We start from the raw sequence: 18,615 nt of genomic DNA on the forward strand, positions 1-18,615 counted from the left end.
GGTACATTCTTCACCATGAATATGGTACATATTTATAAAAAACAGAAAGCCACACTTGGGACTGTTAAAAGTCATATTTCACATGTTAAATGATGTAGAGGGATTTAAACTGAATAAGGACATTAACAACTCATTTTTTATCATGGTGGAATAAATACAACAGATATAAGTAGACCATTTGAAAATGGTCTTCTCAGTCACAATCTCTATTAAATGATGAGGGTTTCTCAGAAGTAAATCCTTTATATTAGTATCTATCTGCTCTGGGGTTGGGTTAAGGATTTTCTTCCAAGGTATTATCATAAAATGACTTGCACAAAGAGCCATAGGATGCTCATTACAACATAATACATATGTCAACGTAATACATATGTCAAAAACGTGGAAGAAACTTCCATTCCAATATAGAAATCAATTAAAATATATTTTATAACATTAAAATTATATTGTGGAAGATTAATGGCCTGGAAATATATTCAAAATAATGAATGAAAAGGATAGGTTATAAAAAACAGAAATATGTTTTTAAATATAAAGCAATATGTAGCATACGATCACTTTTCCTTGTACGAACACATATACATAGGAAAAAGTAAGGATATTCACCAATACGTTGTAGTGTTTATATATGAGGAACTAGGATTATAATTAATTTTGATTTTTTTTATTTATATAATACTTACACAATAAATATGATTACTTTTAATGTGTATATATATGGGGTTACATATTATTTAAAATTTACATTATTATTATTATATTATTATTATTAGGACCAGAGATATGGCCCAGGACTTATGATGATTAAAACAAACAAACAAAAAACTTCTGTAGACATATCTGAAAACAGATAGTTACTTACAAAATTGCTTTCAGTTATTTTTTCCAAAGTAGCTTTACACATAAAATGTGGCATTAACCTTAATATAGTGTCATTTACACTAACTTGGATATATCAATGTACAAATAAATGTTTGATGAAGTCATAAAAATTTTTAAAAATTAACAAGCAGGCTCAGAACAATTATTCTTCTCAATGTGATCTTCAGAAGTAGTTCTCTCTCATTTTAAGATGGTCAAGTGCATAGAATATTGCTGCTTACCATAAAATTGATAGGCACATTAAGCATTCAAGATTTTAATAAAAATAAAGTCCTTTAGAATATATTAAAGATATAAGAAAATCCAAAGACCTTACAATAGAGATTATGCACTTGCCCAGTGTTCCACAGAATTAAAGATCTACTGCCTCAGAATTTAGACATCATGTGTTTTGAGTGATTATCAGGTACAAAATTAAAGCACAGTGACCTGTGCCCAAAGTGCCTTATTAGAGAGTACTATTAAAAAGTATAAATGATGGAATCTTTAAAAATTCCTGATCCACCCTGAAATTTTTGCCTCTGAAAACCTTTTAACATAAAGAAGAAAACCCAAAGTGCATTGTTGTTAAAATAAAAATAAACAGAAGGTTCTTTATACCAGGTTATATGACAGCCAGAGTCCAAGTTTTATTAAGAGCAACAAAATAACATCACCCCACTAAATTCAGCACCTCAAACAGTCTTGGTGGGGTGAAGGTGGGGGATTAGGCTGCAGGTGGGCAAAAGTTTTAAATCACATATTAAAATACTTTATACCGTATTTCTGATATCTGTTTTCCTCACATGCATTAACTTTATATAGATTATAAAATGATTTGCATGTCAAGACTTTAACTTATTTGTAAGCAAGCACTATTCCTTGCTAATCATTCTGTACATGTCTAAATGGCCTAACATGCACATCTCTTAAACTGACTGTAAAGAAAACAAAAGACAAGGTGAGTAACATACCTGGTAACATTACAGTACCATCTTGTTCCAGTGTTTCAGGGCTTATTCTTATGGCTGTCATGCTGTGGTTATTCACATCTCTATACAATAAGTAACCCTGATAACAACAAAAAATTTTGCTGTTATGTATTAAAATATTTTTCATTACCAACTCAGCAAAAAATGTAGCCATTCAAGTCTATATTACAGTTTTTTGAGGTACAATAATACATCAATATTAAGGTCTAAAATAAAGATTAAAAATACAAGAATATAGGTAAACTTTAACAAGAGGAAGAATTATATGCCACTGGATATCAATCAACCTATTATATTCTCAGATATATATATGACACAACACACAGGACAGTACAAACATTTGGTTCTAAATTATTATGTCACTTGCTAAGTAAATAACAGAAATGACCACTGTTACTTTAACAAATATTTTAAGAAAAAATAACTGAAATATTTAGGTTAATATTTTTAAATAAACAGAGTAGTGGTTTAGATGGAATAATAGACCACTGAACATATTTCAGTAATAATGTATTTTCCATCGCATTATTTCTTAGATAAAATACAGCAGTGGCAAATAAAAATTCAATGAAACATTTTAAACCAGATTAAGTTTTGAGAGACAATTACTGAGAAACTGATATTTATAATTTTAATTTCAAAATCTCCCCAAAAGTTGATATAGCAGGCTTATTTTTCATATAACAACAATAATTTACTTAATTTTCAAAATGCTTTTAAGAATCTTTTACTATTTGATGCTGACAACAAACTGTGAGCTAGGCAAAGGACATCTTTATTCTACGTCCTGCCACAAGGAAATTTGTCTTCACTTCTCAGGAAGGGACAGTATAGAAATAAACACTGGCTCCTTTGTTCATTTGCTGTTCTCCATAGGAAGAGGAGTGAGGTATCTGATGGCTGACATCCATTTGGAAACATTAGTCAGGTGATGAGATCACAACATTAAGAAAGCAACATAGACCTAGCTCTGTTCTCTTTGGTGATAGTCTGCATGATCTTCCACGCAGATAGCGACTGGAAAGGCCACACACACACTATTCCCAGAAAGTACTGATCTACATGTAGAATAATGAAGTATATGGCAAGAAGCTCTAATTTGGCATCATCACAGCTAAAGTCCCAATTCAGGTTTGCTAACGATAAAGGTGGTCTTCGATTCTCATCTGGAGGCTCATGTAAACAAGAAGTCCAATGGATGACATTTTTATTCCCATTTTACAGCTAAATCATAGAGGATCAAATAAGTTAAGTGAGTTGTTCAAAGTCACACAGCTAGAAAAAAGCAGGGCCAGAACTAAAAGTAAACTTCTTAGGAATTCTAAGCCAATGTTCTTTACACTACAGTATACCACTGCTATAACCATATTATTAAAAATATACCATATCTGTTTAAATAGAGTGATATTATTTACTGATTAAACAAAAATGAACCACATGTTTTAAAAGGTGAAAAAGAAAAGTATAGTTTCTCATAGATATTCTCCTACCTGAGCATACCCTAACCAAGACTTTTTTTCTTTTCTGTTTCTGATGCGAGATGTAGAATTATATATATGGCCCTGCAAAATAACAAAAGTTAGTCTATCAACAGTTTCATAATTAATAACCAATGAAAAATAACACAAATGGATGAATGGCATTTAATGTATATTTCCATTATTATTTTCAAAGAAATACTGTTATATCAAAATTAAATGGTACTCTAAAAATGAAGCTAGAAACAGAACAAATTCAGTGCAGATGTAACTTCCTTTATGATTAAGAACTGTAAGAAATCATATTACCCTAACTGTTCCACTGTATCCAGAGCCTATTTTATATAATCCATCTTTGCATAACAGGTAAAGAAAAAATCCATCATTCTGAAGTAGACACTGATCATCTTCATCGACAGATATTTCTTTTAATGGCCACTTGTGCATTAAAGCTGCTTTCTTAATGCCATTGCTAAACCAGTCCTGAATTTGAATTTTTCCCACCAACACGGCCTGTACACTTCTCTGTAGTGAATTTAGAATCGTTGGCACCTATTCAAAAGGGAAGAAAAAAACAAAAAGACATGGTTAAATGTTCCCAAAACAAAACAGACAAAATATAAATACTTTAGTCATATATCATCATTTATAAGAAAATAAATTATTATAATTGCATCAAATGGAATAAAATACCTAGGAATAAATTTAACCAAGGAGCAGAAAGACCTGTAATCTGAAACTATTAAGACATTGATGAAAGAAATTGAATACAATACAACAAATGGAAAGATATATTATGCTCATGGATTGGAAGAATTAATATTGTTAAAATGTCCATATTACCCAAAGCAATCTACAGATTCAGCGCAATCCCTAACAAAATATCAATGGCATTTTTAACAGAAGTAGAACCAACAGTCCTAAAATTTCCAGTATTTTTCTTCAATTTTGCTTCTCCATTATGCCTAATATCCACTAACATCAACAATTTTCCATGATGTGAAAACTTAATTATGTTAAGTATGTATTCATTCAGCATTCACTTAACCAATATCAGACTTGCTAAGTACCTGGAATTATAAACGAGTCCTCAACAGTCACCAGCATGGGACCAACACAATGATACCGGAGGAAACTGTTCCTCATCTTTTGCCTCTCTTTCACCACCCAAGGAAGAGTGCCACACATATGACTGCAGAGCCAGACCCCAGAGCACTGCGCTTAGCCACAGTTCTGCTCGGCACTGTCCACTATGGTAGCCGTTAGCCCCATGTGACTACTAAAATCCTGAAATGCAGTTAGGGTGACCTGAGATCTGCTTTAAATTAAAATGCACACTGGATTTTCAGACTCTGTATAAACACAAGCATATAGAATCTTATTAACAATTTTATATTGTTTACATGTTGAAAATTTATTTTTGATATATTGGGTAAAATACATTATTAAAATTAACTTCACCTGTTTCTTTTACCTTTTTAATGTGACTAATAAAAAGATTTTAATTGCATATATGGATTACATTATATTTCTATAAGACAGCACTGTTCTAGAGGGTAGATTTTTCAAAATGGTAACTGACCCACACTAAATTTAGCAGTTTCAGTGAAGGACCCCACCCCCCAGCAAATGTCTGTATCTGTGGGCCTTTTTTCACTCTTTCTCCAAAGTAGAATCTGTTAGTCTTTTTCCTAGACGCTATAGCAAGCCTCATTTAGTGAAGATTAAGAAATTTCATCATCAATATTAAGATTTTTGATTAATTTCTATTTTCAGCCTTCCTCCTCAATTCCGCTCTTAAATGTGCTTGATTTCCCCTTGCCTCTCTGGCTCAATTCCTTTAGAGAGCAAACCTGTCTCTTAGGGGTATGAGAGAAGGACAGCTGGTTACGTTTGGGAAACATAAAGAAAGCGCTCTGGGTTCCTCTACCTTTCATTATACAGATTTCCAATCAAATTGTAGTTTTTTCCCTCACCACCATTTTCTAGGTGCCTGTTATTTCCAATTCTGAACCCTATCTGAAGTTTTAAGTGAAAATCAACTTACTAGGTATGGGCATTAGCCTCATGAGGAACTTAAGTCTAAGCTTTCCCTAATTTTGACCTTCCAAAAATGTGTCACATTCTTAAAAGTTTATGCTTTAAAAACTTCCTTAATTATAACCTTAGCGGAGACTGTAGAGGGAGCAGAAATTAGCATGCATCTTCAACACGGCTGTTTCTTTCTTTAAGAATACCCAGTACTACAACAAGAAGTCTCAGATATACTCCTTGTTCTTTCCAATTTATTCTCTCTCCTCAACACAAGGGCAGGGCCTAAGGAATTTATTCTGATAAACTGTACTCCCTAATCTGAGGGTTCTATGTCATTTACCAATTCTGGAAAACCAGCCTTTACTTCAAGTGCTGCCTTTCCACAAATCTGTCCCTTGCCTTATGGGACTCACTGTACTGATGCTGGACTTTCCATTCCCATCGATGTTTCTTATTTTATCTTTTGTACTTTTTCTCCATGTCTCACTATGCTGCATTCTGAAGAATTTCTTTCTCTCTATATCTCAGTTAACTTTTTCTATCTTCAACTATATTATCTACTGGTTAACTCAGCTTTTAAGTTTCTAATTGTAATTATTTGGTTTTTCACTTCCAGGAGTTCAATTTAGTTTGTTTTCTGATGTGTCTGATTACTTTTTATATTCTTATTCCTTAATACTTTTGATATTTTTACTACTTTAACTATATTAAATATATATACCTACATGTGTATTTTATATCCTATACCAAATAATTTCAATATACAAAGACTCGGCAGGATTATTTATACAAGCTCTCAGTGTTGGTGCTTTTCAATGTGCTTTTTGTTTGTTTGTGAGCTTAGATGCACTAGAATTTTGTTTACAAAAAGCTTTTGAATTCTGGAGTTCATGCCTCCAGAGAGATTTCAATGTCCTTCAATAAAACCCCTCCCGGTACTACCATCCCTACCCTACTTTAAACTCTCAGCTTAAGCATTTTAGAACAAGACCGGTAATACGCATTTGGATCCCAAACAAGTTGAGATGTTAGAGTTACACATTCTGAGGGAAGATGATTCTCCCTCCACCATAGCCTGGTCAAGACAGTTTTATGAAGTTGGCAGATGGAATTGGGCCAAATCGCGAACACCGTAAGGCGAGTTAAAATAATAGGTTTTAATGTGGTATCTGGGCTGGAGTTGGGGAGGCAGTAATGAGGTAGGTCGAAAGAGAACTTCAGTTATTGATTCAAGAGAACTAGTAGTTTTGTGCACCCTAGTATTTGAACATAATATTTATTGTAGTCAGACAGATATACATTCAAGCCCTGTCTCTGCTACTTGACAGCCGTCTATACTATAACTACATTAATTTCTTTCAACCTTCAAAATTCCTTTCTTACTCTTACCTCCATGCCTTAGCACACGGACACCAAGAACATTCTCTGTCCACACCCCAACACCAGCACCTCCTCCCTAAGGGCTGGCTCATTCTAACCACTTGTTTAGATCTCACCTCATATCCTTTAGGTTAATCTACACAAAAATAAATCACTATGGATGTCTAATAAGCTCATATGTTTATGGTCACTATATTTCTGAAATTTGGTTTACTGGATCTGAATGTTTGTTGTTTTACTAAAATTTAAGAAATATGAGTATATTTTAAGCATATGTTTAAATAAAAATTTTGCTAAACCCTCAAAGCACAGCTGCAGAACACAGTTTGAGATCCACTGCAGGGAGGAACTTCAAAATAATTAAGGATCATAAAAAGGGTAAAGAAGATTTCGGGCAGGGCAGAAAGAGGGGGAAAAAATAAGAACAGAAAAATAGGGTAAGGGGATTGCTCACATTTTACAAGGAGAGTTCAATATCGCTGAGCAAGTCACAGACAGTGACCCATCCACTCATTTTGTCATCTTTGGCCTAATAGCAGGATTGAAGCAGCCCTTCTATGATTCTAGAGACTGTCCAAGGGGTCAGAGAAGAGCACATACCAAAGACTTAAAACTATAACTTCTTACTCAATTTACAGAACAGTCCAAAAGAATTAAATCAAGTTTGCCTATAAGTAGGATATTTCCCACCACTAACAACAATGAAGAGTTTATTCCCCAAACAGTAAAAACTTAAAATGTTATATATGAAGCTGAGGTCACTCAGAAACAAATCACTTCATGAAAAACTATAATCAACCAATCAAAAATATAGTAGAATGATATCACACACATCCTTTTCTTCCAACACAGAAGAGATGTTTAGAAACGATGAAGGAATTCCATACTTGAAAATTCAGGGCAAGATGGGAAGTTGGGGAGGGCAGAGAGCAAGACAATGCAGAGAAAGATGAGGTTCTGGTGCTGACACAAGACTAAGCTAATGATCTGAGTTTTTACCCAATTTCATTTTATTACTTTTAATGTGCTATAGAGTTAAACACACATGTAGCTTAGCTCAAATGCTATGGATTTTTATATCAACATTGGACAGATCAAATACAGTACTGAGCAAGACAAAGCAGGGAATTCCTAGTGACAGAAATTAAGATGAAACTGTAATTTGGTATCTTATAACTTTCTAAGAAGCTATAAATGTAAAATACTTGAAAAAAAATGAAATACCTGAATAGTTTGGCAAGCATGGCTGCCATTGTTGGTAAGGATAGCAGAGATGGCCTGAAGTGTCCTTCCTGTTTCTCCCCAGGAAGCCACCAGACTAAAGAGGCAAGCACAGGAAAGTGCTGTCAGAGACTGTCCCGTGCTGTCATTCATTCCAGTACTTCGAACAGTGATTTCCAAAAGCAGCTGGAAGAGAGACTCTGTGGATAAAATAGAATTCAATTATATTCACTTGACATACAGAACATAATATGTGTATATTTTTAAAATATTTTTTAATATTTAAAAAATTTTTTAAATATTTTATTTTTACCTTGTCTCATTATAAAAAAATATTTGAGGCAACTTGAATACTTCTTTTGCATTCCCAAAAGTTAGAATATTTATATAAAAAGGGCCTTAGAGAAATTTAGTTCAACTCCTCGTTGTTGTAAATAAAGAAATGAAATCTATCGAAGGTCATTCAAAAGAAACTTTCCTGGAGGTATTCACATATTCAAGAAATACCCTATCAAGTAACAGACAACTCACTGTACCTTTCAGACTGGAAAGAATGCTAGCTTCTTAAAATGTTAAGTGTCCAGAAAATTATTTATTTATTTGCAAAATGACAATGGAATACCTAAAACATGAGCTATAATTTGTTTTAATATAAAATTGAATTTATTGCTAACATAAAGGCAGTCAGTTCACACCAAGAGAGGGAAAATGTAATTTATTTTATACCCTAGAAAAACCTTCAGGTCAATAGGACAGAAATCCTCCTTCTTTAATGAATAATGAAATTAATACACAGAGAAGTTAAAAGATTTTCCCTAAATCCTAAAGCCACTTACTGGCGAAGATGAAAAAATAACACATGAATGTTCTATTGCCATCAGAAGTCTCCCTGAGCAACTCTGCTCAAGATCGATTCAAAATTTCTGAATATCTCTTCTGTAGAAGGGAAGGAGGATTTGAAAGGCCCTAAAGAGTGAATATGCAGAGACAGAGTCAAAAAAAAAAAAAAAAAGACAAGCAGAAAATTTGAGAAAGAGAAAAATAGGGAAAGGGAAGGGAAGGAGGAGAGCAAGAGAAAGAGAATGTACTGAAATTCTCTGAAAACTACAGGCCGACTGCAGGGTTTTTTGTTGTTTTTTTTGTTTGTTTGTTTGTTTGAACTCACAGAAACCTAGGCTTCCTCTATCTAATCCTCATCACCCACACCTAATCCCTAATTAAGCCATGTCAATTTTGCTTCCTAAATGATTCCTCCACTTTCTTTATCTTCCCAGTCCATGCTTTCACCACCTCTTAAATGCACTACTAAAACGTGTCCACCAGTTAGCTACTACAATTCAGTTTAGTCCCCTCATAGCCAGAGAACCTGTGAACCAAAATCTGGTTTTCTACTTAATATCCATTCGCTCCTTTGTTCGATACCTTCCTGCCCCTCTTCCTTCTTTCCACTCTCCCTTTTTTCACTTGTCTGAACATCCTTCAGTCTTTCCTCTTTTCCATCTAACCTTTCCTCCACCTTTCCCTCCAACTATCCCTCTTTCTCTCCATCCTTTCATTTATCCTTCTGTTTGTCCATCCTTCCTTCCATCATTATCCTTCTGCCTATTTGTCTTTTAATAATTCAGCAAATATTTACCGAATTCTTCCTGTACATCAGGTACTATTCTGAGTTAGGGGACTACACTGGCATATAAGACAAAGAATGTCTCTGCCATCAAAAGATTAGATTCAAGTGGAAGAAAACAGTAAAAGTGCTTTAAAATAAAGAATTTTTTTAAGCATTCCTCCTAAAACAACCAGACTCCTTTAACATGGCCTATAAAGCTCCACATGATCTAGTCCCTGCCTCCTTCCTCACCTGTGGCAAAGCCCTTCTTCCCTAACTCTCCACATTCTAGCATAGTCTTTTTCCTTCCTATCTCAGAGCGTTACTGCATACTGTCCCTTCTGCCTTGAAACTGAGTTAACTCCTTTCTACTCACCCTTCAAGTCTTAAATGTCACATCTCAGGGAAGTCTGAATTCTCTCCACCTTCCCCCATCCTATCTATCTACATTTTCAATCATACATGAGTCCAATTGTCCGATGCTAACTCCCCTGATAAAGGCAACAATGCCTGAATTGATTACCCATGGATTACATGCTCTTAGCACAGAACGTAGGAGGTGCTATTACATTTGAGTACCTGAGAACATATATTGTAACCTTAAAGTGATTAGAAAGATAGATATATGGGAATTTTTAAATAAACAATCTGTAAACCTAAATCCATTTGTAAAGAGAAGAAGCTTGGTGTATAATAATCATCAAGCTATTCCAATAGTGATGCATACGTACATATATTTATGAATAACATGAAAAATACCAAAGTGTAAAAAACATGTGATTATAATATTAGGTCAAAGGAAAAAAGCAGAGACAGATTCAATAGAAATTTAATTTTAAAGAACCAAATTACTTACGTCTTTGAGCTAAGCAAAATAAAAAGTATGAAATGATGATAAATCCCTCAAAAGAAAAATAAGTCAAAGCAGTGAAGAGATCAGAAGTAAACATTGAAAGGATAGAAAAGAGAACAAAGACAGTACAGGAGCATTTGAAACTGTATACGAGAAAATAAAAAAACAAATTAAACAGGTAGAAGTTTTGATAGAAGATGATTAAGCTAAAGCACACATTATTTCAAAACACAGTATTAAGAAAAGATCTATTTTGTAAAGAATTAAGGAAAGGGAGTATTTATATATAGACTGGATACAGAAGAAAGTATATAGAAGGCAAAAGAATAGTAGATCTAGGAGGAAAGAAATAATTAGCATGTTGTTCAAAGTAAGAAACAGGACACACAAGTTTTAGTGGAGATTTTTACTATTTCAATTACTTGCTAACTGACAAACCAGAGCTAAAAATAACTTGGAAAATAATCTTAAATAAACTTAATTAATTAAAATCTTCAGCAAAATGCTATGAAGCCAAGCAGTGCATCAGCGTGTCACAACGGTAATACAATCACTGGTTCTACGGTAACAATGACTAACAGGAATAACAGCTTTTACTTGATAGTAGCATTTAAAAACATGAGGTAGGGGTTGTTGGTTTAAAAAATCTCAGCTTGTTTCAGAGCCAGCACTCCCCTTCACCAAAACAACAAGAACAAAAATCAAACACAAAAACTAATCACCATATATAACCAAAAAAAGAACAATCCGACATGTAATTAGGTTATCACGTGTGAGTCTAATAAAATCCAAATAGCCAAGTAGAGAAAAAAGATCAAACTCTAGTCCAGACTAGCAGTATGGTCCCCAGACTAGAAGCATTGGCATCACCCAGAAACTTATTCCAAATGCAAATTCTTGGGCCCCAACCAAAATTTAGTGAGTCAGAAACTCCACAAGTAGGGCCCATGTGACTCTGATACAACCTAGTGCTTGAAATTCAGAAAAATCTAGACTCTTTGAAGGCCCATGGTCACCATCCAAGAAAATTAGATAATTTCAAAATTATGGCTTCATCTCTATTTCTATTCCTTAACAACTCCTCTCTTGCTTATAGGATTATGTTTGTTCCTAGGTCACGAAAGGTTGGTATTCATAAAATTCAAATGCACTTTACAAAACACAGAGATTTTTACTTAATGGAAGTTGCTACTAATTCAGAAGCTTTATCTGTAACAAAAAGATATTTTTATTGATAAGGAATATAAAAGAAAGCCCTCTTTGTTTAGAAACTTATTGTGCTGTTTGGGTTGATAGCACTTGTTCCCTTTTTCCTCCCTTTTTAACTATCCAAAGTAACACATAAGCTCAGAGAAAGTCAGTGTTAGCTATTTAGGCCAAAGGTTTAATAAGAACAATTTAAGTTAATAGTGACTATAAGGCTAGAGGATATTTCTGGGTACCAAAGGTTTATGTTTTGCTTTTTCCCCATCATCACAATAATCAAAAAAATGTCTGTCCATGAACTGTAACTCCTGAACCATAACCATAACTCCAGTAGAATATAGCAATATACCTTAAAATTTATATCCCTGCTATTTCAGTACCATAATCAAACAAAAACTGCAGTACAGGCTGCTGCATGTGCTTCATAAGAGAAGCCTGTTTACACTAAACACTTCATTCAATGCCCCTGAGTGCTTACCTAGGACCTCAGGTGGCTCTGACTGGAGGCCTTCTGGCTGCTGACCCTGAAGCACGTTAAGCAGGGCTTGGAGACTCCTGAGGCACAGTGATGGATGAGAAAATCGCGTCTCCTTGATCAATTCAAAAACTTCACAAAGTCCAACTTCAATGATCTATTTACAATGAAAAACAAAATTACAACATAACACATAAGCTAATACACTTCCCAGTTTAATGGGTACAGCTTAATTCTACAGCGAATGATTAATGCTGCAATACTTAAAAGGCAAAAAGAAACAAATTGGAAAAAAAAAAGACCTAGCATGTTTAACTTCAAAATTTAGAAAACCATCCAGTTATATGGAAGGTTAAAAATAGTGGCACTGTTTAAAAAGTAGTTTTAGCATAATGAGGCCATAATAAAATATCATGAAAATTGTTTGTAACAATGAACTAGATCCTAGATAGCATTCGCTCAAAAAATAAAATAAAATAAACTCTATTAATTTACAAAGTTCATCTGGCTGTACTCGAGCAAAAATCAGCATTCTTTTGTTAAGTCATACTAATTGTTCCTTTTAACTAGAGAAAAAAAAACAGCACACATGGTGAAAAGATTAAAGTAGGAGCTTTTCATGTTAGCCTTTCTTATAACGGTACGATCATCATATTATTGTTTATAAATGGTAGCTCTTCTTCTGTAGGATTTAAAAGAATGAAAAGAGTTAAAACTGCCTAGCTAAAAGATCACTGCTACTTTAATTATCTCATCATTCCTTAACAAGGTGAAGAAAAATTTTACTCAGTATCTCGCAAAAGATAACTAAATCTGTAACTAAAGGTTCAGAGAGAAATGCGACAAACTGGTATAAGGACATATCTTCAGAAGACTGATATAAAAATAAACAATGAAATTCCATTTCTCAGTCAATACCAATATTTTGAGAACCATATGCGTAAGATCTTTTCAGGAGGTATTATTTGGAGAAGTAAAATAAAAAGTTAAAACACGACTAATTAGTAGAAACGTATCAAGACATTAATTCCATTGGACGTAATGGTGAAAGAACATTCTGTTGAGATTTGTGCATTAATTCATACACATTACATCAATATTTCTTAAGCACTTATTTTGTGAAACTTACTACAGGGGATATAAAGATATATTAGATCTGTCCTCTAGAGTTTATATTTATAATCTAATAAGGTAAATGAGACTTGTACATAATTCTTACCCAGTTGAGATCTCTGTTATAAAGTATTTATTATGTTATAGTGTTACTGACTGTTTTTATTTTCACAGCTAAACTGTGGTCTCCTTATGAACAAGGAACATGTCTTAACTAGCTTAATATCTCCCATTACTAGCCCAGTACCTGGTACCTGATAAGCACACAATAAATACTTGTTTAATTATTCTCTCAATTGTGTGTTAAAAACCACTGCAACTCAGAAATATATTTTCCAGACAAGGGTCAAATCTCGTAGGCAAGTCGGCTGCAGTTCTGGTTATCATTTTCAAGGTTTCTGAAAAATATAAATATGACTGAGAAGTCAAAGTAACTAATAAGACTGTCTTGAGAGAAATTATCTAAAATCCTAGCAGACTTGGTTATAACTAAGATTACAAAAATGTTTGTACTGAGTTTCAATTGATTAAATACACTAACTGATGAAAAATTTCCATTTGAAACAGTTTCCTGGAATAGATTAGAAAATAAAAACATGCTGTCCAAGTTTTCCATCTCCTTGTGTACTTACAGGAAACAAACCTGAAGTCAAAGCTCTCATGAGAACAAAACGTAAGGTTCTATTCTCAGGCCAATGGGAGATTATTATATCCTATCTGTCTTTAAGATTGTTTACACTACAACCACCAATTCTGACTTCTCATAACTCAAAGAAGATTCTCACAGATGACATTTTTAACTAGGGTCTGTTTATATAAGTCAAATTCCTATAGTAATAAAGTATTGCACTTTGCCAAAAATAGTAAGGCTACTTACTGAACAGGTTCCTGAGTTGTCTCTCTGGTAAGTTTAAGGTGTAATAATAACATACAATAGGCAACTCAGGTAAGCTGCCTAGGAACTGAGTACTAGCTGATTTTTGGTGATTAACCCCTCAAACGTTAATCATGAAGATCATGAGAGAGGATTACCTCTCTGCCTAAGGTAACCACTGTCAATTCTCACTAATCATCTGTATCTTAGTTCACTGCAGATTTTAATAAGGGTGGAAACTAATTCATTTCTAGAATAGTAATACATATTCAATGTGCAACAAAATAAAGCTCAACCTTAAGTTTTCCAATTATTTACTTCTGAATTATTGAAGAGAACAAAACATGTTGTGAAATATTCTGAGGTCTGGCTGAGAGGTATTTTATCATATGTATGAACTTTGAAACTGAACTTTACACTTTGAAGTCTATAAGTCACTGAGAATACAGTATACTTCCTCCTCCTTCAATATTCAGAAGGAAGAGTATAAGAAGAAAACAATATACTACTTCAAATACAGTATGACTTCATTTGTACAGAAATCAATATATTTTTAATGTATGTATATAAAAATGTTCATAGTAAATATTTTTTGGTTAACAGGATTTTAAAAATGATTTCTAATTTTTAATTCATGTTTCCTCTTTATTAAAAATGTTCTGCATTTTTCAAATTATCTATGATGAATATGTATTGCCTTTCTAATTAGTAAAATATATTAATAAATGTAACTTTTAAATAGAATAGTTCATTAGAATCAAATAACACATTAAACTTTAATACTTTCAATGATAAACCATAACTAACCACTTAACAAATGGTCTTCTACTTATCTTCAAAATATAATCTTTTGTAAATTTACTGAATTTTACCTTTACTACTGCCTCCAAATAATTAAATTCTGAAGGATCTCTATTATATCTGAGAGAACACAAAACCCATATAACTACCTGATACAGCCAGTCCAATGTCACTGCTGGGAAAAGTGAGATAAAATTATACTTAGCCAAAGAAAAATGACCTAATGAGTCTTTCGAGCTTTAATTTGCTCTCCTCAAATCATATCTTTCCAAAGGTGACTTTATGGCTTCACTAACTAGTGTGAACATAAGCGTTTAATTACATCACATTTAGATTTAATAATAATTAACTATTTGCCACTAGAAACTATATCTTGTTATATAAGTCCTAAAGTCAGTTCTAACACTTCCAAAATACATTTTTAGAAACTCGAGAAGAGACCAAAAGTAGATTTATAAATTACTATAGAGTAACGTATACTGTCTTTTTACATTTTTTTGTTTAAAGTAAATATTTGGTAGAGACATTTACACATAATGAATAAAAATCTAGAGGGGAGAAGATGGGAGGAGGCAGCAAAAGCAGCAGAGGAAGAAGCTAATTTAATTTTAAACAATGTTACTCATTCCACCTTCCCAATCCCAACTCTAACAGAATTTTTTCAACTTCTGCCACCACAGTGTGGTAACTAGCAAATCTTTATTTCTAGCTAGGACCTTTCTTTTGAACTTCCAGCTATGACCTTTTGAACTTCAACCCTACATTGTGTACATACTATATACCTCACAGCTATCTCAAACTCAGTATGACCAAAACTAAACTTAATAATCATTACAACAAAGCACTATTTCTCTTCCAGTTCTCCCTTTCAATAAATGGTATCACTACCCAGAAACTTTAGGAATATGTTTAGATTCTACCTTCTCGTTCAGCCTTTATACCCAACTAATTACCAGTTTCTAGCAATTCTGCCTCCTTAACATTTCTTATATGCCCAGCGCTGCCACTACCCTAATTCCAACCCTCATTAATACTTTCTAGACAAATGAACTGCCTAACTGGTCCCTCTGCTCTTATTTCACCACCCTCTCGTAGATTAGTCTTACAAGCATCTGAGTAATTTTACTAAAACACAAATCTGATCAAAATTTTTTGCTTAAAATCTTCAATAATTCTAATTTACAAGACAAAATCTGAAAATGGTTACATGACATATAAGGCCCTTCCTAAATGAGTTCCTGCTCTCTGCCTCTTGCGCTACTCAGCTGCTCTACTCTAACCAAAACACAACGGCGGTCCTTTTCTAATGATGCCGTTCCCTGCAAGTGCATCTTTAGTCAGTGTTGCATCCTCACTCCCCTGTGTGTGCCACTATACCTAGCATACACCTATCAATTCTTAAGACACTATATATGCCTGCTGTCCCTACTAGACACTACTTTCTTAGTGGTAGGGACTGTGTCTCATCGTTTTGTTCATAATATATATGATATGATACCTGTTATAAACGAAAAAATAATTTACTCAATTAAAAAGTAAATAAATGAGTCTACATAAGCCTAACCCTTTTAACAAAATATGTGGCATGACTAACCTCAAATAAGACTAGGTGGGAAGTATGAATGAATCCTAAATATTACTATTAAAAAATTATGTGGCTATAAAATTTGGAATTATTTAGAGGATCTGGAAATAAGAAAATGAAAGACAGTTTGAGCTATGTAAAAACTGTGTTTGGGGTAAAAAACGATATAGAAGCATTTAGGTTGTGGGGTGGCAGGGAGAAAGTGTTTTTTAAAATGTCAATGATTAGTGATCCACAAAAAAACAAAAAGCAAAGAAATCTGACAAGCAAAGTCTACACAAGAGTCAGATTTGATTTAACTTTTAAAATCCAAAAAGGGTAAAAACTGTCAAAATGATACTTCGGCAACAAATAAAAATTGCTATAATTATGTGAGAGAAAAAAGGAGAGAAAGAAACCTCAAATGAGGAGAAGGGCAGCAACAGTCACATGTGCAGGAGGAGCAAGAGAGGAACAACAAAGAAAAGGAAGGAACTGACACGTGAGAGGCCCAGAAACAATCAATGGAAAATGCCAACATTTCTCAGCTGCCCTCAAATTCCTATCACCTCAAACCCTAAAGACCTCATCATCACTTCTTTTGTGTCAGTCCTTCACGTTAAGCAAATGGCTGCCCAAAACACCACCTGAAAGTTTCACTCCCCACCCCTGCCCTAACCCATAGCATTCGGACTGCCTTTACATAAATGCAGCTCATCACTTCCTCTCTTGTTCATCGCAAGATCTCATTGACTGTCCAGAAGTTTCATTTCCTTGAATATAAAGTATTTCTTAATAAATTGAAGAGTTCTTTAAAAAGTATTTTAAATTCATTTGCACCTACACATTTTCTTGTTTGCACCTAACCTGATACTTACGACTATCATTTACTGAGCAGGCATGCATTGGACATTTATTAACTAGCTGAATCCTCATTATGACCCTGCAAGCAGATATTATCCCCATTTCATAAATGTCAAAACTGAAGCATAGAGAGGTCAAATAACTTTCCCAGCTACAAAGAGCTAGTATTTATAATGATAAGTGTTTGAAAAAGGCAGTTGGACTCCACTATGGATGTTTTAGTCAGTATACCCTTTTTGCTGATGGGTCAGTAATGAAAAACTAATGAATAATTACTTGGGCTATCTGATTTTCTTTTAATTTTCTTTGAAAGATCCCTTTTTGACTCTGCATCTTTTGACACTGTTAATGCTAAAAAATGCTGTCTTAAGAATATCTGATATTTTATTTCTTTAATACTCATCAAAACCATTCAAAGAATCGGTTGTTCTTGACTGTGTAATATCTTTTAATTTAAACTACAGTTTACTATTCAAAGTCAACATATCTGTGTGAAAGATTTCTCTGGGTTCTTATTTTCCTTACTGGTACTGAACTTAAGCGGGGTGATTATTACAGTATAGTGTGACTCACCCACATGTGCAATGGAACCCTTACCAAAAATACACTACGTAAGTCCTAAAGCTTCACATCGTAACTTAACATATTTTCCCTCAACCTCCCCTAACTAAGTATAAGAAATCAATTCGGAGACCATGATCTCTACCTGGAGGGGCTCACATGGAAAAGATGAAACAGTTTGTTTCAAGTTGAAGAAGCTAGTAGAGAAGGTACAGTTAAGGACACTAGAGACTAAGAGAAAGAGATGGGTGCCAAGAGGAGGAGATAAGGACATTTGAAGATGGTTGATCAAGAGGCTGAGGAAGATCACAAAACCTCTATTACCCTGTGAAATAGGAAGCAAGTCATCTATTGAGAACATGGTGAGAAGAATCTGACAGCAATGATCAAGGACAGTGGTGCACTTAGGAATAGCCACCATGAAATATGTAAAAGAAATCAGATCAAGAACGTAGGGCCTATCTTACCTGCTATTTCCAAAAAATAAAAAATCTATATATTTACATGATATCTCATGTATATCTGTAAAGATGTTTTCAAGACATAGTTTTAAGGTATTAATTTAGTAAAAAGGCAATATACATGAATCATTTGTGAAAGAAAACCATGTTTACATGTCTATATTTAGAAAAAGCAATATAATAAATCATTTATGATAAAGGTACCATTTTAAAAATGTTATATTTTCACCCATTATCTTGTTAGAAATACTAACTATACCTACTGTATAGA

General features: G+C 33.6%; 1 protein-coding gene across 1 annotated transcript in view; it reads right to left on the reverse strand.

The window, feature by feature from the left end:
- MYCBP2 (MYC binding protein 2, E3 ubiquitin protein ligase) overlaps positions 1–18,615 on the reverse strand; it is a 265,889-nt gene that overhangs the window by 212,254 nt on the left and 35,020 nt on the right. The window contains exons 4-8 of the mRNA XM_011378152.2: positions 12,110–12,263; positions 7,970–8,166; positions 3,641–3,883; positions 3,344–3,415; positions 1,836–1,932 (exon numbers count right to left, since the gene is read on the reverse strand). Of these exons, the coding sequence (XP_011376454.1) occupies positions 1,836–1,932; positions 3,344–3,415; positions 3,641–3,883; positions 7,970–8,166; positions 12,110–12,263 (763 nt within the window). The remainder of the gene's footprint in view (positions 1–1,835; positions 1,933–3,343; positions 3,416–3,640; positions 3,884–7,969; positions 8,167–12,109; positions 12,264–18,615) is intronic.

Source organism: Pteropus vampyrus, unplaced genomic scaffold (assembly GCF_000151845.1).
Source record: "Pteropus vampyrus isolate Shadow unplaced genomic scaffold, Pvam_2.0 Scaffold332, whole genome shotgun sequence".
Lineage (NCBI taxonomy): Eukaryota > Metazoa > Chordata > Mammalia > Chiroptera > Pteropodidae > Pteropus > Pteropus vampyrus.